This window comes from Bos mutus, chromosome 13, assembly GCF_027580195.1.
Source record: "Bos mutus isolate GX-2022 chromosome 13, NWIPB_WYAK_1.1, whole genome shotgun sequence".
Lineage (NCBI taxonomy): Eukaryota > Metazoa > Chordata > Mammalia > Artiodactyla > Bovidae > Bos > Bos mutus.
The window spans coordinates 49,007,780-49,030,297 of record NC_091629.1 but is presented as its reverse complement, the minus strand read 5'-3'; the positions used below and the strand labels follow the sequence as shown (position 1 = coordinate 49,030,297).

Sequence of the window (22,518 nt, the reverse complement as noted above, 5' to 3'; positions counted from 1 at the left end):
TTTACAAGAGTGGCTTGTAGTGTCCCCTAAATGGGGACAGCTAGGGTTTCTGGATTCCAGCAAGGAAAGTTTTGGTAACAGAAATAAACTTGCCCTCAATCATACCCCTTTTGGCTTCGGGGTTACACAGTGCGCATGTGTAAGAGCGCCGGTTCTAGGTGCGCCTGCGCACTGCGCCGCCCACAAACCCGAGTACAATTAACAAATGCGTGAAGGATAAGCAAACTCGCTGCTGCGTCGCTATGCAACCTTAAGAACATGAAGCGCCAAGCAGCTTCAGGCAACACAACATTCACACCGTAGTTGCTCAATGTGGTTTGAACACGCATGGCATTGCACAGGGTTTCTTTTTGCTTGAATATCCTGCATCCGTTCGGAAAAATGCAGTTTGCTTGATTTTCTGCGTGAGCCTGACTTTGTAGAAGACTAGAAGCGTTATTCCCATAAGTTTTGTGCATAAATAATCAGTGCACTTTTCTAGCATTGTAAAATTCCATTTACCTGTCTCTCTTCTCCATTCAGTGGTTCTAAATTTCTGTGTGTGTGTGTGTGTTAGTAACTCAGTCGTGTCCTACTCTGAATCGTGGTAGCCCACCAGGATCCTCTGATCATGGGATTCTCCAGGCAAGAATACTGGAGTGGGTTGCCATTCCCTTCTCCAGGGGATCTTCCCTATCCAGGGATCCAACCCAGGACTCCCGCATTGCAGGCAGATTCTTTACCATCTCAGTCACCAGGACTTGGAAATTTTTAGTTGGAGTTAAAAAAAATAACTGGGGAACTTCTTCAAATGCAGACTCTCGGATTCTAACACTAGAGTCAGTGTTGTGAGGGAAGAAGAGATCCCAAACGTTTGACAGAGAAAAAGACTCAGTTGTGTGGGAATCAACACTGGAGAGATATTCCCCTAACAGGTTGTGTTTAAGTGTTCACTACAATATTTGGAATGTTACACACGTTAACTTAAGGGTTTTTGCACATACTTTTGCCATCTCCTGGATCAGTTTACCCCAAACTTTTGAATTAGCTGATAACATCTCCTCCTTCAGGTCTCAAACGATAATTCTTTAGCTAGATCTTCCCTGATCATGCTATTTAAAGTAATACCCTATCATTTTCTATCGCAGTTCTCTTTTCACAGTACTTTTTACTTGTTTTGGTTTACCTATTATTTTTCTCTCAGGTGGCCCTAGTGGTAAAGAGCCCGCCCACCAATGCAGGAGATGTTAAGAGACTAGGGTTCCATCCGTGGGTGGGGAAGATACCCTGGAGGAGGGCATGGCAACCCACTCCAGTATTCTTGCCTGGAGAATCATCTGGACAGAGGAGCCTGTTGGGGTACAGTTCATAGGGTCGCAAAGAGTCCAACACGACTGAAGTGACTTAGCACACACGCTCTTGAAAGCTTAAGCTTCATAAGAGTAGGAGACTGACTTATTCCTAGCATTTAACAAAGAGCCTGACACATGGTAGGTGCTAAACAAGCATCCATGGAATGAATGAAGTCAGATTCAGTGTTACAAAGGTAAATGACATAAAACCCATCAACGAACCACAGGATACACTTTAAGACCAAGAAGAATATAGGTTTCAGACTATCCAGACATAACAATAAAGGACAAATGGAATAGAGGAGTATTAAAACCAGGGCTTCCCAGGTGGCGCTAGTGGTAAAGAACCAGCCTGCCATTGCAGGAGACATAAGAGACGTGGGTTTGATCCCTGGGTTGGGAAAATCCCCTGGAGGAGGACATGGAAACCCACTCTAGTATTCTTGACTGGAGAATCCCATGGGGTGGTCCACATGGTCTCAAAGAGTCGGACACGACTGACACAAATTTAGCACACACAAGATTAAAACCAAACAGTAATCTTTGATCTTTGCAAAAGGAAATTCGTTCGTTCATTCTCTTATTCATTTACTCATTCACCCAGGAAACATTCTGAATATCTATTCTGTACTAGCATTGGATAATAATACAATGTATTAACAGCAAGTTGGAAATTGTATTAAAACATAACGAGATAGTACAAGTGGGTATTTTGTCTGGGCCAGAACAGAAAGAGGAGTTAGCTGATATATGAGAGCGGACAACATGCCTGTTAGAGATACTGTAGGCTTTGAGAGTACATCAGCCTTCAACTATCCTATCCTAAGTGCCAGGAACGTTTAGAACAGAAAAATGTGTTCAGGGAATTCCCTGGTAGTCCAGTGGTTGGTATTCCACAATTTCACTGCAGGGGGCCTGCGTTCGATCTCTGATCAAGGAACTAGGATCCCACAAACTGCATAGTGAGACTGAAAAAAACCCACAAAAACTGTTCATCTACAACACCTGAATCGCTTGGGATCCAAGAGCCCTGTAGGAAAGACTTAATCCAGCTACAATTAGAGCCTGGCCATGTTCAAACCTGTCTGATGAACTACAGTGGGGGGAAGGCCTCAAAGGAGGGTGGATTGGACAGAGAGATAACAAACCAGTTGAAAGAAAAACAACTCTGGTCCCCTCCAAGTGAACTGGGGTTCTTCCTTTGTGCCATAAATTCCATCTCTGGGGATATGCTTTATAATGTAACCCTTTTCCAGGGCTACAATGTGGATTCTGAACCCCAGACTTGCTCATTATTTATAGATATTCCCCCTACCCCATGCCAAGAGGCTGCCTGGACTGATTGACTTTCTTTCTTTTTAAAATTATATATGTGAACTTTCAAAGTGAGGGGTTAAAAAAACATATATATTTTTTTCTAATAGTCTAAAATCTATTTTAAAGTTCTTTAAAAAAAATATTTATTTGGCTGCGCCGGGTCTCAATTAGGGCACATTGGATCTTTGATTTTTGTTGTGGCATGTGGGATCAAGTTCCTTGACAAGGGATCAAACCCAGGACCTCTGCATTGGGAGCACAGAGTCTTAGCCACTGGACTACCAGAAAAATCCTTGTTTCAAAGTTCTTAAATCCTTTATCTAAGGTGTCAAGAGAATGGAGGATAGAGAGTTTGTATGGAAACATTTCTGGCTGTGAGTCCTCACCCTTCTTGGGAGATGTAATGCTCAAAACAAGTGATTGAAAGAGAGGAGTTCTAGGAGGGTTTGAGGTACCACATCCAACCCATTGCAACTGGGGAGCATAATGACTGGATCCACCTCCTGCTCAGGAAATCTATCAACAAGAGACAAGCCTGTTAACTGCTTTGGTGGCAGACTTAGGAGAGTGCTGCTATATTGGGGTTATCCTACTCTCCCAGAATGCCAGATGTGGACTAAGTAAAAGAGAGCCTCCATAGGCCTATCCTGGGTCCTCTTCAGCAGAGCCTCCTAGAGGAATAAAGGGACTCCAGACATAAGAAGACAAATGACCACTGACAGGAAGAGATGCCTTTGCTAAGAGGAGTGCAGGAGATGGGTCCAGCAGGGAACCCCTGGAGGACCCGTAAAAGTCCCCCGTGATGCTTTGTTGAATCCAGAAAGCACAAAGTCAGCTACGATACTAATTCAAAGAAGACTTTTCCCACCCCTTTCTCCATTTTCCTCTCCATGTCAACAGCCTGAGTGACTAATGTGGGCTAAGGATAACAGAGGGGAAAAGTTGAAAAATAAAACAAAAGCTAACAAACTCTAAATAATTCCCCTCTTTCTCACTGCAACCTAACTGCCTGAAGCAGCGCTGGGGGCACCAAAAGAGTATAACATCTTGTGGGACTTCCCTGATGGTGCAGTGGGTTGGAATCCACCTGCCAATGCAGGGGACACAGGTTCAATCCCTGGTCCAGGAAGATCCCACATGCTGCAGAGCAGCTAAGCCTGTGCACCACAACTACTGAGCCTATGCGCCCAGAACCTGTGCTCTGCAACACGAGAAACCTCCACAATGAGAAGCCTGAGCATCAAAACAAAGAGGAGCCCCTGCTCTCCCCAACAGAGAAAGCCTGGGCAAAGCAACGAAGACCCAGCACAACCAAAATAAATAAATAATTTTTTAAAAAGAATATTGCATCTTGTGTAGATTGTGAACAACTTGCTGCTTTCCATCAGAGTCCATTCATATATCATTAAACAAAATATTGATTAAGCACCCATAATGTGTCAAATCCTATGCTAGACTCTGGGAGAGACTGAAAGAATAATAACACATGGACTGTGCCTAAAGCCTCAGTCCACAGACTCACATGAAGGCTGGTGGGTAATGTATATTTCACAACCTACAGGGTGGTAAATTCTATAAAAAATGGAGTGGCTAACTTTGTAGAGGTGGTGACATTACAACCTGATTATGAAGGATAAATCTGCTGAGCAGACAAAGATAGGAAGGGTGTTCCAGGTAATGTGCATGAAACGGTGACATGCAAGAGCATGGATTATTGGGGAATACTGGGGGTTTCCTCTGTGCATGCCTCTGGCTGATTCTGCCTCTAGATTGGATCTTAAGAGTCTCCTTGGGTTTATAATTAGATAATAATACAGTCCTCTTCATCAAGTGGGTCTCTTCCCCTCGATCCTGACCCTGACTCAGTGGGCAGGTCTCATTCCACTCCTTTCCCTTTTCACTGACCAAGTCAAGCTCTATGTACCCACTCACTCAAGCTTGACATTTCTTTTTTTTTGGCTGCACCAGGTCTTAATTGCAGCATGTGGGATCTTCAGTCTTCATTGCAGCATACAGGATTTTTTAGTTGCAGCATGTGGGATCTATTTCCCTGACCAGGGCTCGAACCGGGGCCCCCTGCATTATGAATGCAGAGTCTTAGCCACTGGACCACCAGGGAAGTCCCAAGCTTGACATTTCTTGATGTGAGTGCCATCTGCTCACCATCATTCAGAGCCTGGGCAGTAAAAGCATGTACAGGGACAGCTCCCATAGGTCCTTTGCAGGGGACATGGGTTCAATCCCTGGTCTGAGAAGATGCCACAAGTCACAGGGCAACCGAGCCCATGTGCCATATCTACTGAGCCCATATGCCACAACTAGAGAAAGCCTGCACGCAACAGTGAAGACCCAGTCAGCCAAAAATAAATAAATAAAAATTTAAATGAGCCCGTAATTATATTCTAACCTGAGACTCTATCTGCTGCTTCAGGTGATACAGCGATTAAAACTCTAAGAATCTGGACAGGAACCAAGAGGAACATGCCAGGAAGAACACTGGACTTGGAGGCAGACACACTCCCCTGGGTTTGAACTTCTGGGCTCTGCCTTGTGTCTGGAGCAACCCACCTTCCCTCTCTGAGTCTCAAATTCTTTTGCTGGCAATGGGGATAATAACACTTACCTATTAGAGTGAAAAGTGGGAGATATAAGTAGACAAAGGGAAGGAGGAATGAGAAGAGTCTAGCAAGAATCCGAGGTTTCTGAGCTCAAGAATGGCAATGGGTTTCCAGGTCCCTAACTATTAATAGTGGTTACCTCTAGGGACAGAGATTGGAGAGCGGCCTCTTTTAATTTAACAAACTTTGGTGTTGTCTCAATTTTATTTTTTTACAAAGAGCATGATTCAAGTTTGTAATTAAATATATATTCAGTACAGGTGTTATTCTTCAATAAAAAGGTTTTTTCAAAACTTATTTTGCACAGAAAGTCATCCAGGAGGGACTTCCCTGGTGGTCCAGTGGTTAAGACTTTGCCTTCCAATGCATGGGATATGAATTTGATCTCTGCTAAGCCAATGGCACCCCACTCCAGTACTCTTGCCTGGAAAATCACATGGACGGAGGAGCCTGGTAGGCTGCAGTCTATGGGGCTGCTAAGAGTCGGACATGACTGAACGACTTCACTTTCACTTTTCTCTTTCATGAACTGGAGAAGGAAATGGCAACCCACTCCAGTGTTCTTGCCTGGAGAATCCCAGGGACAGGGCAGCCTGGTGGGCTGCCGTCTATGGGGTCACACAGAGTGGGACACGACTGAGGTGACTTAGCACCAGCAGCAGCAGGGAGTTAAAATCCCATGTGCCTCAGGCCAAAAAACCAAAACATAAAACAGAAGCAATATTGTAACAAATTCAATAAAGATTTTTTTTTTTAATTTTTAAAAAGAAAGAAACAAAGTTATCCAAGAGACTAATAAAAGTGGTTGTTTCTGAGAACAAATGAAAAAGTGGGGGTCTGAGGTGGGAGGGGGACTTCCTGTGTACTCCCTCATACTATTTGAATTTTTTTCATCATGAGTTTGTGTTACCTTTCTTTCTATTATGCATTAGTTTTTAAATTTCTAAAAATATTTTTAAATACTAAAAAGTTTTAAAATAAAATATTTTAAATAAAGAATAAAATTGAAAATGTATGGTTATTTTGGGCACCACACCCATAACAGGTAAAAATATACATACACCCAGATTAACTACCCTGCAGGGAGTGGGATAAACTGACCTGTTTCCAGATTACAGTATCTGCAGGGAGTGGAATGAATTGATCTGGCTGAAGGGCCCACAGTACTCTGACAAGGTGCAGTTCCTGAGCAGCTCAGCGGGGGGAGCCATTGAGAACTCAGTGGAGGAGAGCTCACAGGGGTGGCAGCTCCAGGGAAGTTGAACCAACACAAACCAGAATGATGATTGCAGGGAGGATTAAGTGGTTCTGCACCTGCTGGGGCTCTCTGGGCTCCCTGGATGGGGATGACCAGGTCCCACAGATTATAAGAAGCACAGATGGAGGGCCCGGGGCCCTTCTCTCAGCCAATCCTTTTCATGTAGAGTGATGCCAGGAAAAATCAATCCTTGTTTGCTGTGGGGAAGAGCACTGGATTCAGAATCATGTGTTTGAGTTGAGTCCTACCCCGATCATTTTGGGCTGTGTGATCTTGTGTCAATTACTTAATTGACTCAGTTTTCTTTTTTGTGAAGAAGGAAAATACTAACAACTCCTTTTTTTTTAAACCATGATTTATGGAGCACCTACTATATGCAGGTCACTGAAAGAAAGGTGCTCTACATGCATAAATACATTTGTTTCTTATAAGCTGTCTGTGAAGCAGATTTTCTTTACTTTCTTTTTTTAAAAGTAAGAAGTGGATTTATTTAGAGAGAAATACACTCCACAAAGTGTGGGCCATCTCAGAAAGGCAAGAGAGGCTGAAGCAGATATTTTTATACTAATTTTTACAGGCAAAGAAACAGATTTAGAGAAGTGATTTTTTTTAAAAAAAGACAGTAATTATAAGTAACATTTATGTAGTGCTTACTATGCACGAGACACTGTTCTAAGAACTTACAACAAAAATCTGTAATAACTCTGAGGCAAGAATATTATCATTAGCCTCATTTATATATGAGGAAACTGAGGCACAGAAAGATTAAATAACTGGCTTGAGATTACACAGCTGGTAAATTAGGGAGCCAGGATTTGATTGTAGGTAGTCCAGCTCTTAATTGTTAGGTTAGACAAATTTCCTGCTGAAAACTGTGCACCCAAATCCCCACTGCACTAAAAATAAAATCCACCCTCTTTTCTCTGGCTCGTGAGGCCATACTTATTGTGGTCCTGGCATGATCTGACCTCATCTCCTATCAGTACCTCTGCACTCTGTTTCAACAGCACTGGCTTCTCCTGGTTCCTCTGATATGCCAAGCATATTCATGCCTCAGGGCCTTTGAATCTGCTGTTCCTTCCACCAGGAACGATCTTCTCCCAGAAGATCTCCCTTTGTACTGCTCATTCCCTCACTAAGTCTCGAGCTCTGCTCACATATCACCCCCTCAAAGAGACATTCCTATCTAAAATAGACCTCTCGGACTTCCCTGGTGGTCCAGTGGTTAAGAGTCCACCTGCCAATGCAGGGGACATGGGTTCAATCCCTGGTCCAGGAAGATCCCAGTACTGTGGAGCACCTAAGCCTATGCACCACAACTAAGCCCACATGCCTGAAGCCTGTGCTCTGCGACAAGAGAAGCCACCTCAATGAAAAGCCCATGCACCAAAACTAGAGAGTAGCCCTCATTCACCACAATTAGAAGCTAGAGAAAGCCCATGCACAGCAACAAAGACCCAGTGCAGTCAAAAAACTAATAATAATAAATATAATAAAATAGACATCTCTTCGACTCTGCCTAATTTTTCTTCACAGCACTAGAGTTTTCTGAAGCTATACATTTATTTGCTTGTTTTTCTGTCTCTTCCACCAGAATGTGAGCACAGACTTGGGAGTCTTGTCCTTTGTTAGATATCCAGTGCTCAGGCCCAGGAATACATAAATGAATGAAAACCCTAGGTCATCCAATTGGTTCATAGCAGAGCCAGGATGTAAACTGAGTTATCTGATCTGGTAACCCAAGATTTTAGCCACTGAGCTGTGCTGAATTGATTGACTCCAAGAAATAAGAGATTCAGATAGTTTAGTATAAAATAGATAACTAATGAGAACTGACTGTATAGCACTGGGATCTCTACTCAAGGCTCTGCGGTGACCTAAGTGGGAAGGAAATCCAGGAAGAGGGGATATATGTATACATGTAGCTGATTCACTTTGCTGTACTGCAGAAACTAACAGAATGTTGTAAACCAACTATACTCCCTCCCCTCAAAAGAGACACAGGAGAGAGAGAGAGAGAGAGATTGCTTAAAGAATACAAAGCCACTTTGCAAACTGCTAAGTGCATGAAGAAAGGAAAAGATGATGATGGTAATGCTGATGATTCAGTTCACTATTGGCTCATCTGTGAAATGGGTATAAATAATGCTCTGGCCTGCCAACTTTAAGAGGATGTCTTGTGGAGTGCCCATGAGATGGATGGGGAAACAGGTATAAAAGTTAAAGGCTCTAGACAGCAGAAGGTCATTTCTATGCCAATGGCTTCCCAACATTCCTAGCCTCTACCTCGAGTTGGACATTAATATCACTGACAGGCGAGGGGGAGGTAGGGGGACATGGAGGACCGAGGGACTCTGCATCCCTGTAATTAAACATGTTGGGACTGAAGCACTGCCAGCAGCAGCATCTGGTTGTAATTACCAGAGGGGACTGAAGTGATTAGTCACCTTTATAGTGAGATCCAGATGGGTCCCCTGGGCTCCTCCCTGGAGAGGAGCAAGCTCAGAATCCCCTTTCCCTGCTCCCACCCCATTTCTGGAGTTCTCTGGTCCTCAAATAATAGGCCTGCTCCAACTCCTCCAATGTCCCCACTTGACTAAAAGCCAAGAAGACCACAATTGCCCCAACCACTCTTTCATTTCTTATGTTTCTAGAATCCAGGTTAAGAGTCTTTGGTATGGGACTTCCCTAGTGGTTCAGTGGTTAAGAATCTGCCTTGTAATGCAGGGAACATGGGTTCCATGCCTGGCTGGGGAATTAAGATCCCACATGCCATGGAGCAGCAAAGCTAAGATTGGTGCAGTCAAATAAATAAATATTAAAGAAAAAGATTCTTTGGTATAAAATGTATCAGAACAGGAATTAGACGATCAGTTCAGTTCAGTTGCTCAGTCATGTCCGACTCTTTGCAACCCCGTGAACCGCAGCATGCCAGGCCTCCCTGTCCATCACCAACTCCTGGAGTTCACCCAAACCCATGTCCATCGAGTCAGTGATGCCATCCAACCATCTCATCTTCTGTCATCCCCTTCTCCTCCTGCCCGCAATCTTTCCCATCATCAGGGTCTTTTCAAATGAGTCAGCTGTCCGCATCAGGTGGCCAAAGTATTGGAGTTTCAGCTTCAACATCAGTCCTTCCAATGAACACCCAGGACTGATCTCCTTTAGGATGGACTGGTTGGATCTCCTTGCTGTCCAAGGGACTCTCAAGAGTCTTCTCCAACACCACAGTTCAAAAGCATCAATTCTTCGGCGCTCAGCTTTCTTTATAGTCCAACTCTCACATCCATACATGACCACAGGAAAAACCATAGCCTTGACTAGATGGACCTTTATGGGCAAAGTAATGTCTCTGCTTTTCAATATGCTGTCTAGGTTGGTCATAACTTTCCTTCCAAGGAGTAAGCGTCTTTTAATTTCGTGGCTGCAATCACATTCTGCAGTGATTTTGGAGCCCAGAAGAATAAAGTCTGACACTGTTTCCACTGTTTCCCCATCTATTTCCCATGAAGTGATGGGACCGGATGCCATGATCTTAGTTTTCTGAATGTTGAGCTTTAAGCCAACTTTTTCACTCTCCTCTTTCACTTTCATCAAGAGGCTCTTTAATTCTTCTTCACTTTCTGCCATAAGGGTGGTGTCATCTGCATATCTGAGGTTATTGATATTTCTCCAGGCAATCTTGATTCCAGCTTGTGCTTCTTCCAGCCCAGGGTTTCTCATGATGTACTCTGCATATAAGTTAAATAAGCAGGGTGACAATATACAGCCTTGACGTACTCCTTTTCCTATTTGGAACCAGTCTGTTGTCCCATGTCCAGTTCTAACTGTTGCTTCCTGACCTGCATATAGGTTTCTCAAGAGGCAGGTCAAGTGGTCTGGTATTCCCATCTCTTTCAGAATTTTCCACAGTTTATTGTGATCCACACAGTCAAAGGCTTTGGCATAGTCAAGAAAGCAGAAATAGATGTTTTTCTGGAACTCTCTTTACATTTTCGATGATCCAGCAGATGTTGGCAATTAGACATTAAAGGTAATTTAATGTTTCCAAACTTCAATTTCCTCATCTGCAAAATCAGGGTACTGAGAGTGCCTTCATCACAGGTTATTATGAAGATAAATAAGATAAAAATACAGTGGGATACAAAGGCCAGAGTCTAGTTTACTTTAGTACATGGCTCAACAAATAGCAGCTATTATGATTTGCCAGGTACCAGGCTAATCACTTTTTATAATTTATGTAATTGAATCCCCACAAACACCCTGTGAGGTAGGCACTGTCATAATCCCTGATCAGAGTTTCAGAGAGGTTTAGGGGCTTCCAGAGATCACATAGGCACCCCACTCCAGTACCCTTGCCTGGAAAATCCCATGGATGGAGAAGTCTGGCGGGCTGCAGTCCATGGGGTCACTAAGAGTCGGACACGACTGAGCGACTTCCCTTTCACTTTTCACTTTCATGCATTGGAGAAGGAAATGGCAACCCACTTCAGTGTTCTTGCGTGGAGAATCCCAGGGACGGCAGAGCCTGGTGGGCTGCCATCTCTGGGGTCGCACAGAGTCGGACATGACTAAGCAACTTAGCAGCAGCAGCAGCAGAGATCACATAATGCACTAGACCATAAAGCAGAAGCAGAATTCAAAATCAGGCCTGTTTATCTCGAGCCCTGAGTCCTTATCAAGCCATATTTAGAGACATCTTTTTTTTTTTCCTTTTTTTTTTTTTTGCTGCACTGCATGGTATGTGGGTTTCCCTGACCAGGGATCAAACCTGCACCCCTTACATGGGAAACATGGAATTTTAACCACTGGACTGCCAAGGAAGTCCCAGGAACAGCTTGATGGTTTGTTTTATTCATCCCTTCATTTATTCACTCACTCAAGCTTACAAAGTACCTAATAAGTGTCAAGACAGAATCTTTCCCTATAGGGAACTCAGGAGTCTGGCAGGGAAAGCACAATATGTCTAAAAGTAACTATACCTGAAAGTAGAAAATTGTGACTTTGGTATATAAGGGCTGGTTAGAAATCCATCCATCCATATGACATGTTGAGAACCCGCTATGTGCTGGGCCCTGTACCCAGGCCTGGGAAAAATTGAAAGATAAATATGGTGTCATCTAGTCATAATCTAATGGGGTAGGCAGGTATGTAAATAAACTATTACTGCCCTAAGGAATTAGGCTATGATTTTTTAAATATGAGAAAAGGACACCGAGTAGAAGAAATGACCTGTGTCTGAGATGGGAGTGGTTTAGAGGCAGAACTGGATGATTTTGTGTGCCAAAGTGGAGACACAAAATGTGTGATGGCAATTCAGAAGTGTGTATTTTCTGGTGGAAGAGGGAAGGCTTCATGGAGGAGAGGGCAGACAAGTTGGCGCTTTTCGATGGGCAGTTTTGGGGGAGGGAGGTGGGACAGAGCAGTCTGGAAGCCAGTTCTAAGGGAATTCTCTAAGGACGGGTTGTGAAGAGGACTGAGACTGCAAGGCTGTGGGGGTGGAAAGGAGAAAGGAATGCCAGAGATGATGGCTTAAGTGGGACAAGTCAAAAGGGAAGCCAAGTGTTGTGAACCTGGGCAACTGGAGGGATAGGAAGGGATTCAGCTCTTCTTCAGGTGAAAGTGTTAGTTCCTTAGCTGTGTCCAACTCTTTCCAATCTCCTGGACTGTAGCCCGCCAAGCTCTGTGCATGGAATTCTTCAGGTAAGAGTACTGGAGTGGGTTGCCATTTCCTTCTCCAAGGGATCTTCCTGACCCAGGGACCGAACCTGGGTCTCCTGCATGGCAGGCAGATTCTTTACCATCTGAACCACCTGGGAAGCCCTCAGCTTTGCCTTTTTAAAAAAAATTTTTATCACTCAATTTTATCTGAATGGAATCATTACCCTTAATTCTTATTTTGTAAGATTTTAAGAAATACTCAATCATTTTCTACAGTATTTAACTTAGAGCTTACGTGTGCATGCTCAGTCTTGTCTGACTCTTTGCAGCCCCATGGACTGTAGCCCACCAATCTCCTTTGTCCATGGGATTTCCCAGTCAAGAATACTGGAGCGGGTTGCCACTTACTTGACCACCTCAGCTCTTCCTTAAAGCTCCTGCAAAGGAGTATCTGGCGGTGCGTTGATTCTTGGAGATGGGGAGGTGGAGATCTCCTGGCGTTTCTGACCTAGGAGCACCAGATGAAGCTTCAAGAGGCCAAATTATGCAGCTGTGCTCTGAGGATTAGTGAGGATCTGGACATATCACCATGAAAACGTTGGCTGGGCACCTGGACACCCCGGCCGTGAGTTTCATCTTCCTTCCTTCATTGAATGCTTACTGAGCTTCTACTCTGTGCCAGGTGTGCTAGGAAACCAATCTGGTGACCTCAGGGTACAAACAGATCTCTATCAGGCAGGCTCAGAGAATCTAGGGTTAAGAAGGAAGCCTAAAAAATAAATAAAATAAAGGGACTTCTCTGGGAGTCCAATGGTTAAGACTCTGCGCTGCCACTGCTGGGGGCACGGGTTTGATTTCTGGTGGGGGAACAGAGATCCCACATGCCACAAGGCAGGGCTAAAAATTAAAATTAAAGAAAGAAGGAAGCCTACCTGATGACTGCTTCTACCACTTCTATTTCTCTCACAGTCTGTTGCAGTGAAATGTTCAAAAAAGGGGTAATTGGTTCTGTTTGGGGATCTGGGAAGGCTTCCTGGAGGAGGTGAATTTTCAGCTGAAGCTCTCAGGATAAGAGGAGCTTCCTCCTGTCGTGGGAGTAAAAGGAGGATGTTCTAGGTAAAGGGAACAGTTTCCCCCGCTGAGCCAGCTGGAGTTCAGACTTCTTCCAGAGCTACTAATATCAGAAAAGCAGTGTGTGGGAAATCATTTTTTCTGCCTCCTGCAGGGGCCGCTGCTGCCCCAGGCTGGGGCTGCCACCTCTGGGACTCAGCCAGTCTCTCACAACAAAACTGAGCCTGTCTTTGCTGGGGTGGCGGTGAGGTATAGACACTCAGGACGTGTCTCCGTCCAAAGAGTGGGCTCGGGGGCGCCCCCCAAATCCTGGAGAAACCATCTGAGCTCAGTCAATGGCATTTGGGGGAGGGGTGTGGTGGGTACCGATATTTTTCTGGCTCTGGGTCACCACAAGTTTATTAAAATAAAAGAAACTGTGGGTGAATTCTGCCATCTGTGCTGCCCTCCCCCACCCCCCACACACCAACAACAGAACAGGTCCCAGACTAGATGCGAAGGTTGCTTTAAAAACACCCCAAGGACTTAACTGAAAACCACACTCTCATGCCTCTGGGGTTTGAGATCTTTGAATCCATTCCTTAGCATCTCTCCTTGGGAAGGTGGGGTGGGCCGTGATGTGGAGGTGAAGACCCCAGAGTCTGCTCCATGGGACTGAAAGTCTCCCCCACCCACCCCGCTCCACTCTAGAATCCCCCCACGGGGCTCTGTGCCAAGAGCCCCCGTGAGCCATGGCCTCAGAGGGCAGCGGTGATTTTTTTCACATAAATATATCGCACTTAAATGAGTTTAGACAGCATGACATCAGAGAGTAATTAAATTGGTTTGGGTTGGAATTCCGTTTCCAATTCCTGAGTTCAGGTTTGTAAAAGATTTTTCTGAGCACCTGCAGGCTTGTGTGTGTGTGTGTGTGTATGTGTGTGTGTGTGCGCGCGCGCGAGTGTGTGTAAGTATTTTCACTGGAAAGGATTCAAAAGTTAGCAGCATTACGCCATTCTTCCTTCTTGGAAAAATCCCTGAGCCTTATACAAGCCTCCTTCAGGCCCTCAGTCAGTTGTGCAGGAGAAAGGGGGCGGTCGGCTTTCTCCTTTCAAGAACGAGTTATTTTCAGCTGCTGACTGGAGACGGTGCACGTCTGGATAGGAGAGCATTTCCACTATGGGACTGGATACAAACACACACCCGGCAGACTTCAAGAGTCTCAGACTGAGGAGAAAGCCCTTCCTTCTGCTGCTACTGCTGCTGCCGCTGCTTTTGAGGGTCCGCTCCTTTCATGGTTTTTCCTGCCAAACCAGAGGCACCTTCGCTACTGCCGCTGTTCTCTTGGGCATCATTCAGCGGCTGGCCAGAGGATGAGACTCCCCAAACTCCTCACTCTCTTGCTTTGGCACCTGGCTTGGCTGGACCTGGAATTCATCTGCACTGTGTTGGGTGCCCCTGACTTGGGCCAGAGACCCCAGGGGGCCAGGCCAGGACTGGCCAAAGCAGAAGCCAAGGAGAGACCCCCTCTGGCCCAGAACATCTTCAGGCCAGGGGGTCACAGCTACGGTGGGGGGGCCACCAATGCCAGGGCCAAGGGGGGCACCGGGCAGACAGGAGGCCTGACACAGCCCAAGAAGGATGAACCCAAAAAGCTGCCCCCCAGATCGGGTGGCCCTGAACCCAAGCCAGGACACCCTCCCCAGACAAGGCAGGGGGCCACGCGGACGGTGACCCCAAAAGGACAGCTTCCTGGGGGGAAGGCACCCTCAAAGGCAGGCTCTGTCCCCAGTCCCTTCCTGCTGAAGAAGGCCAGGGAGCCTGGGTCCCCGCGTGAGCCCAAGGAGCCGTTCCGCCCGCCCCCCATCACGCCCCACGAGTACATGCTCTCGCTGTACAGGACGCTGTCCGATGCTGACAGAAAGGGAGGCAACAGCAGCGTGAAGTTGGAGGCTGGCCTGGCCAACACCATCACCAGCTTTATTGACAAAGGGCAAGGTGAGGGGGCGGGGTGGCTGGGGCACGGCTCAGAGGGAGGGGCATCTGCATGCATGGAGGGGGCTTTAGAGCCCAGACACTGCACTGGGGGGAGATGGTGTGTGCTTCTGGCCCAGGGTGGTATCTGGGATTAACCTCACTCACACCAGGTCCCAGACTGCTGGCATGTCAGAGCCAGAGGGCACCTGGGGATCCCCAAGTGCAATTCCTGCAAGATGTGGAGGGGGTTCCTGAAGCCTGGAAAGGAGACAAGCCCTTCTGGTTGGTGGCAGAATTGAGGACCAGCCTCTTAAACTCTTAATTACCAGGCCACACTCTGTTCTTATTGAGTTGGTCAGACTTTCTAGGCTGCATGGGGTTGTAGGTTTTCTTGGATGGCAGAGAGAGAAATGAATCTCAGATGCCCATGGTTCTGCCACTTTCCCTTCAGGCAAGGGGGCAGAGAAGGTAAGATAGGTGAAGGCAGGAAATGAGGCATCTTGGAGTCATGGAATGATCTTCAGATATATGGGGTGGGGTGGACAACAGACCTAGGGTCTAACTCACAGTGTGACCTTGGGAAAGCCCCCTCTCCCTCTGGGGTCTCAGTTTTCCCATCAGTACAACTCTATGGAGGTTGGATGTGGTGACTTCTGAGAGCCCTTCCAATATGAAAACCTTATGTCCTGTCCTAGACACAGATCATTTTTATCATGAACCCAGGAGACAATCTGCCCTCCTAGCATCACTGTCTTGGCTTGTCCCCTCAACTTGCCATGTGATTTCAGCAAGTCCTTTCCCCTCTCAGGGCCTGAGTTTATCCATAAGAGTGAAGAAGGAGGTTGACCTGATGGCTAGGGTTGCTGGAGGCTCGTATGCTCTGGTTCTGGGAGTCTTGGGACTTTGGCTGGCAGGGTGGGGGAGGGGTCAGAGAGGGGAAGAGGCTCCTCATTAGAGCTGGCGGGTGGGGGAGTGACAGAGGGCGGGGGAGGCACAGAGGCAGCGGGTCTGCTGAGGTGGGGGAGGTGGTCTGGCTGCCTGCCCAGCCAGAGAAAGCTGTGACCCCTCGGGGAATCATAAAGTAAGTCCTTGTGCCCCCCAGCTCTAAGGGAGCTTGGAGGGGAGAGATGGGGAGTTTAAAGGCCTAATTAGTCACCTTCTAGAGCAATATTATGAATGCTTCCCAATGGCAAATTGGTATTTAGGAAGGAGGGCGTGCTGATTCAGACATACCACTGAGCTTCTTGTATACACGCAGAGCCTTATGTTTGTAAATACATGGTGAATCGCATACACACACACATACACAATGTGCACACGCACACCTGACATATACACACAGAACTTTCTTACATATATACAGACACATATATTGGGTTGCCAAAAAGTTTTTTTTGTGTTTTCTGTACCATTTAATAGAAGAAATCGAAAGAACTTTTTGGCCAACCCAATACATACATACCCTTCAAACAGTCACACAAGCGCAATCATACATGCATGTAACCTGTCACTCAAATAGGCGTTGCTTTCCATACTCACATGTGGACCCAGTCATACATATACACACACAAACTGTCATTCACACACACACTCACCCACCAAGGAGAGTAAGAAGCATACACCACAAATCATTAGACTAGCCAGGAACATTGGATCATAGACCAGTTTGGTCATTAACTCGCTGTGTGACCTTAGGCAAGTCACTCTCCCTCTCTGTGCTTCATCTGTGAAACAAGAGCACTAAGATCTTCTTTAAGGCATAGTATAGTAGAAGCAGCCCAGGATCAGGCATAACAAGTTCTAGGCTGGAGTTCCAACCGTGCTTTTTGCCAGCTGGGTAACCTTGAGCAAGTTACCTAACTTCTCTGAGCCTCAGGTGCCTCCTCTGGAAAAACAGAGCAGGTCATTATAATGATCACCCTGCCTCTCTTACCAAAGAGATATCATATTGGATAGCAAATGGGAGAGAGACAGGCAGGAGGCAGTTCTAAGGCTGACGGACCTCTGCTATGCGTGTCATTGACACAGACACCCAGAATCACTCAAATCCTCCACAGTCACATCTATAGGTGAACAGCCCTATTTGGTTGACTGTGTGGGAAGCTTCCTTATTTTGGAAAAGGCTCTCCATGATTTGGGTCTTGGCCTCTGTTGAAGTGGGGGAAGAGGTTAAAGAGAGCTCTCTTGGGGGAGAAGAGCCGTGGCCCTCCCCTAGGCTGTGTGGTGACTGGCTCCCTTGGTGAGGCTATGGGCAATGACTTCTGGGTGTTCTCTCTAGATGACCGAGGTCCCGCGGTCAGGAAGCAGAGGTACGTGTTTGACATTAGTGCCCTGGAGAAGGATGGGCTACTAGGGGCCGAGCTGCGGATCTTGCGGAAGAAGCCCTTGGATGCGGCCAAGCCAGTGGCCCCCGGTAGCGGGCGGGCTGCCCAGCTGAAGCTGTCCAGTTGCCCCAGCGGCCGGCAGCCGGCAGCCTTGCTGGATGTGCGTTCCGTGCCAGGCCTGGACGGCTCTGGCTGGGAGGTGTTCGACATCTGGAAGCTCTTCCGAAACTTTAAGAACTCAGCCCAGCTGTGCTTGGAGCTGGAGGCCTGGGAACGGGGCCGGGCCATGGACCTCCGTGGCCTGGGCTTTGACCGCGCCGCCCGGCAGGTCCACGAGAAAGCCCTGTTCCTGGTGTTTGGCCGCACCAAGAAACGGGACCTGTTCTTCAATGAGATCAAGGCCCGCTCCGGCCAGGATGATAAGACCGTGTATGAGTACCTGTTCAGCCAGCGGCGAAAGCGGCGGGCCCCCCTGGCCACGCGCCAGGGCAAGCGGCCTAGCAAGAACCCCAAGGCCCGCTGCAGTCGGAAGGCGCTGCATGTCAACTTCAAGGACATGGGCTGGGATGACTGGATTATCGCGCCCCTGGAGTACGAGGCTTTCCACTGCGAGGGGCTGTGTGAGTTCCCCTTGCGCTCCCACCTGGAGCCCACGAACCACGCGGTCATCCAGACCCTGATGAACTCCATGGACCCCGAGTCCACACCGCCCACCTGCTGTGTGCCCACGAGGCTGAGTCCCATCAGTATCCTGTTCATCGACTCGGCCAACAACGTGGTCTATAAGCAGTATGAAGACATGGTCGTGGAGTCTTGTGGGTGCAGGTAGCAACACTGGCCTCTGTCTTCCCGGGCGGCACGTCCCCAGGATGCTGGTCACCAGAGCCCCTCCCTGCACTCCTGGAATCACAGGGGGATCCAGAAGCTACAGCCAGGAGCATCTACGCAGCCCCCGTGAAAGGGGATGCCAGCAGCCTTGCTCAGTTGCTAAAGATCCCTTTCTATCCACAAGTCCCCCTGCCTGGGGATTTTTGCCTTCTGCTTCTCTGATTGGCAGACACAGGCCCAGGGAGACAGACTTGGAATGGGACTGAGACCCAGGGGACCTTGTTTTCCAATGAGACTCAGCCCATGACCTCTCCTTTCCTGGGCCTTCTTGACCTTGGCACTCTCTAGGGAGGCCTCTCCTTGGGAGACCCACAGGTGCCATCTCCCCCTTGTACCTGGTGACTTTCTGCCCCTGGAGGCAGATGGATGCTAATTAGGCAGGGGTGGGAAAGAAGGGGAGCGGGCTTGGGCAGGGTGAGGAGTGGGAGGCTATTAGACTGTTAGACTTAAATGTACATTGATGAGATAAAAAGCAAAACTGTGCCTAAAACTGTGGCAGATTTCTTGTCTACCCTTGGGGACCCAGCGACCCTTCAAAGAAGACTGACCCAGAGAGGGGACGTGGGCTGCCTGAAGCAGAATGGGACACAGAGCACAGGCTGAGCTGGGCCAGGGTTTCACCTCTCACCCTATTCCCGATGTTCGCCAAGAGCTCTGTCTACTCCGCTGGGGCCTGGCAACAGAGGTCGGTTTCTGCCGGGTTTCCTTTTCGACATTCCTTAGTCAAGTTTGTTGTCTCCAAAATGAATCCCTAAGTGGGAGGGAACTTGAGGATTTAATTTCCACTAAAATCATCCCCATTTCATACTCACCCTCCAGCTCATACTCAGAATCCACTGGTCACCAGTTAAAGGGGCCCTCGACCTCCTCTTCACCTATTGGGGCATCTCCTTTGTCACTGATCACTATTCCTCACGTGATCTTGCCTGCGGCCCTGCTACCCTCCAGCTTGGCACCCCTTCCACCCCTTTACCCCAGCTCTAGAAACAACTGGAACCCCTCCCCTTTCCACTATACAGGATATAGATACATAATTATCCATTAGACAAGTAAGCTCCCCATTGACCTTACCGACCTTAGACAGACCAATGCCAGACACAGCCTGACAGTGTTTCCTTCTGGGGCCTGGCCCAGAGTCAAGACCCACTTCTCTCCTCCACTAGAACCTTTGGGGAGGAGCAAGGCATGAACTCTTGGGAGGGGAGCAGGGCCCTCTGGTAGGGAAATGTGGGCACCTGAGTCCTCATTGTCAGGGCTTGGGACCAGGTTCTGCCTGGCTGAGGAGGGGGAGGACCAGAAGAGGAGAACCCAGGCTTCTGCTTCCCACCCAGGGGGCCTCAAAATTTTCCCCACCCCTCTCCAGCTGGGGCTTTGATTCCCAGGGCTCCTAGCCAAAGCTGTTTCAACAGTAAGGATGCTTGCCCAGCTCTGGGCAGATCCTGTGTCCCTTCCCTCAAGGCCTGAAACTTGGGTTGACAGATCCTGAAGCAAGAGCCCAGGGCGGGGGATGAGGGGGTGGGTAGTGTACCTTCAAGCTGCCTCCCTGGCTTGGAGGCCATTCCCTGTCCCTGAGAGGCCAGCCTGAGCCTGGAGCCTAGCCCTCCCTGGCTGGGTTTCGTTGTGTTTGGCTGGGGGGCAGGCCTGCAAGCTCTGGAAGTAAACAAAGGAGCTGCCACGGCAGACAGAGTTCTGGTGTATGTGAGAGGAGAGTGAGCCTGGAAAGGAGGTGCCAGGGAGGCCACGCGGTGGGCTGGGGACACAGAGAGAGCAGTGTAGAAGCAAGGTGGCTGGACACTCAAGGGCAGAGAGGCAGGGCCCTGATTTCCAAGACAGTACATCCCTAGTTTCTTGGAAAGTCTAAAAGATCAGAGGTCTTCCTGCCTTACCCCTATCAGAGAGGCTCATATTATCTCAGCCATGGTACTCTTCCTGCTGAAGGCCTGGGCATTGATTTGACTGTTGTGGCCCTGGCTTGATACCCTGGGAGCTTCCTCTCCCACCTCCACCTGTCCTATAATTCTCTTCCACAAAAGAACCAATCAGCCTGTGTACATTTCCCAACTAGACTGCTGTTCAGTCATTCAGTCGTGTCTGACTCTGCGACCCCGTGGACAGCAGCACACCAGGTTTCCCTGTCCTTTATCATCTCTCAGAGCTTGTGCAAATTCATGTCCATTGAGTCGATGATGCCATCCAACCATCTCATCCTCTGTTGCCCCCTTCTCTTCCTGCCTTCAATTTTTCCCAGCATCAGGGTCTTTTCCAGTAAGTCAGGTCTTCGCATCAGGTGGCCAAAGTATTGGAGCTTCAGCTTCAGCATCAGTCCTTCCAATGAATATTCAGGATTGATTCCTTTAGGATTGACTGGTTTGATCTCCTTGCAGTCCAAGGGACTCTCAAGAGTCAACACCAGAGTTCAAAAGCATCAATTCTTCGACACTCAGCCTTCTTTATGGTCCAGCTCTCACATCCATACATGACTATTGGAAAAACCGTAATTTTGACTATATGGGCCTTTGTTGGCAAAGTAATGTCTCTGCTTTTTAAAATGCTGTCTAGGTGTGTCATAGTTTTTCTTTCAAGAAGCAAGTGTCTTTTAATTTCATGGCTGCAGTCACCATCTGCCGTGATTTTGGAGCCTGAGAAAATAAAGTCTGTCACTGTTTCCATTGTTTCCCCATCTATTCGCCATGTAATGATGGGACTGAATGTTATGAGGAGCCAATCAGAGATAACTGTGGGTGGGAACAGCCCTTCCATCCTAATCTGATTTATTGAACTGCCTCCTTGGACGTTTATGGCCACCAGGCACCCACCTCGAGTCCCAGTCATAACAGGCTGCATACTTGTATAGGATATTCTCGAGCCAAGGGGTACAAGAATTATATCATTCTTTAGAGTTCACAAATACTCTGAGTCATGCTGTGGCAGCACTGATGGGCTCAAAGGGCAGCCCAGTTTCAAATTTCAAGATTTTATCACTTCAAGTTACAGGCCTTGGGCAAGTAGCCTAATTCCACCAACCTTGATTTCCTCTTTGGTGAAAAAGAAAAGAGAGGGGAAGGGTAAAACAATATACCTGTTTCATAGGGCTGTTAGGATACGAAAGACACTCAACACAGCTGGCACCAAGGTGGGATGCCACAAATATCAGCTGTTATCATAAGTGTGCCTCAGACAGTCTTGTGAAGCAGGCAGGGCAAAGAATATTACTCCTTATGCTCAGTTGTTCATTCGTGTCTGGCTCTTTGCAACCCCATAGACTGTAGCCTGCCAGGCTCCTCTGTCCATGGGATTTTTCAGGTAAGAACACTGAACAGGTTTCCATTTTCTACTCCAGAGGATCTTCCTGACCCAAGGATCAAACCTGCATCTCTTGTGTCGCCTGCATTGGCAGGCGGATTCTTTACCATTGTGCCACCTGGGAAGCCCCCGTACTACACTTGATCTTAGCCACCTCCATTTTTACAGAGGAGAAACTGACAAACCAGAGAAGTAACTGCAGGTCTCTGTATACTTTGCATCATTCTTGCTACTTTTCTGGACATCCAGTTCCACTGACCCTGGTCTTGGAAATTAATCGGATTATCTTCCTGGGATTTGGCTTCCTGGTCTTAAATGTATCTCCTTAGGGACATAGCTTGCTGTTAGTTCCTAGGGAGAAATAGCTAAGCATATAGCTTAGGACAGGGAAAATGGAAAGCCCATAGGGGAGGAAAGAGATGAGACCCCCAGCCCTCTGATGCCATTTCTTGGCTCTTTCCACATCCCTGTGCCACAGGGCCACAACAAGCTGGAGAATCAGCTTTTCTAAGGCTTGGAACACACGACCTTGGGAAGTCTGAGACTTCACTCAGCCTCACAATTGGTTCCTCTGATCGGAATATGGATGTGAGGAAGCAGAGTAGTCATATACAGTAGGAGTCAGGCTGATCTGGGTTCCAGTTCTGGTTTTACCACTTTCCAGCTGGATGACTTTGAGCAAGCTATTTAACTTCTCTGAGCCTCAGTTTTTCTAACCATAAAAGAAGGATAATAATATCAAATTTAGGGGGCTTCCCTAGTGGCTCAGTGGTAAAGAATCTGCCTGTCAA

General features: G+C 47.5%; 1 protein-coding gene and 1 non-coding gene across 2 annotated transcripts; one reads left to right on the top strand and one right to left on the bottom strand.

Moving 5' to 3' along the window:
* Window positions 1-4,694: 4,694 nt before the first annotated feature.
* On the bottom strand, window positions 4,695-4,767 carry TRNAM-CAU (transfer RNA methionine (anticodon CAU)). The gene has a single exon. It is a non-coding gene; the product is annotated as a tRNA-Met (tRNA).
* Window positions 4,768-14,277: 9,510 nt separating this feature from the next.
* GDF5 (growth differentiation factor 5) lies at window positions 14,278-19,881 on the top strand. Its single transcript, XM_070382122.1, has 2 exons — window positions 14,278-15,233; window positions 17,491-19,881. The coding sequence occupies exons 1-2, from the start codon at window positions 14,609-14,611 to the stop codon at window positions 18,363-18,365; spliced, it is 1,500 nt and encodes a 499-aa protein (XP_070238223.1). The 5' UTR covers window positions 14,278-14,608; the 3' UTR covers window positions 18,366-19,881.
* Window positions 19,882-22,518: the final 2,637 nt, after the last annotated feature.

What these genes read in the sequence shown, in the direction of transcription:
- GDF5 (XM_070382122.1), top strand. Translation starts at nt 14,609, where the DNA reads ATGAGACTCCCCAAACTCCTCACTCTCTTGCTTTGGCACCTGGCTTGG. An exon ending in CTTTATTGACAAAGGGCAAG is followed by an intron (nt 15,234 to 17,490) that starts GTGAGGGGGCGG and finishes TGTTCTCTCTAG; the next exon opens with ATGACCGAGGTCCCGCGGTC.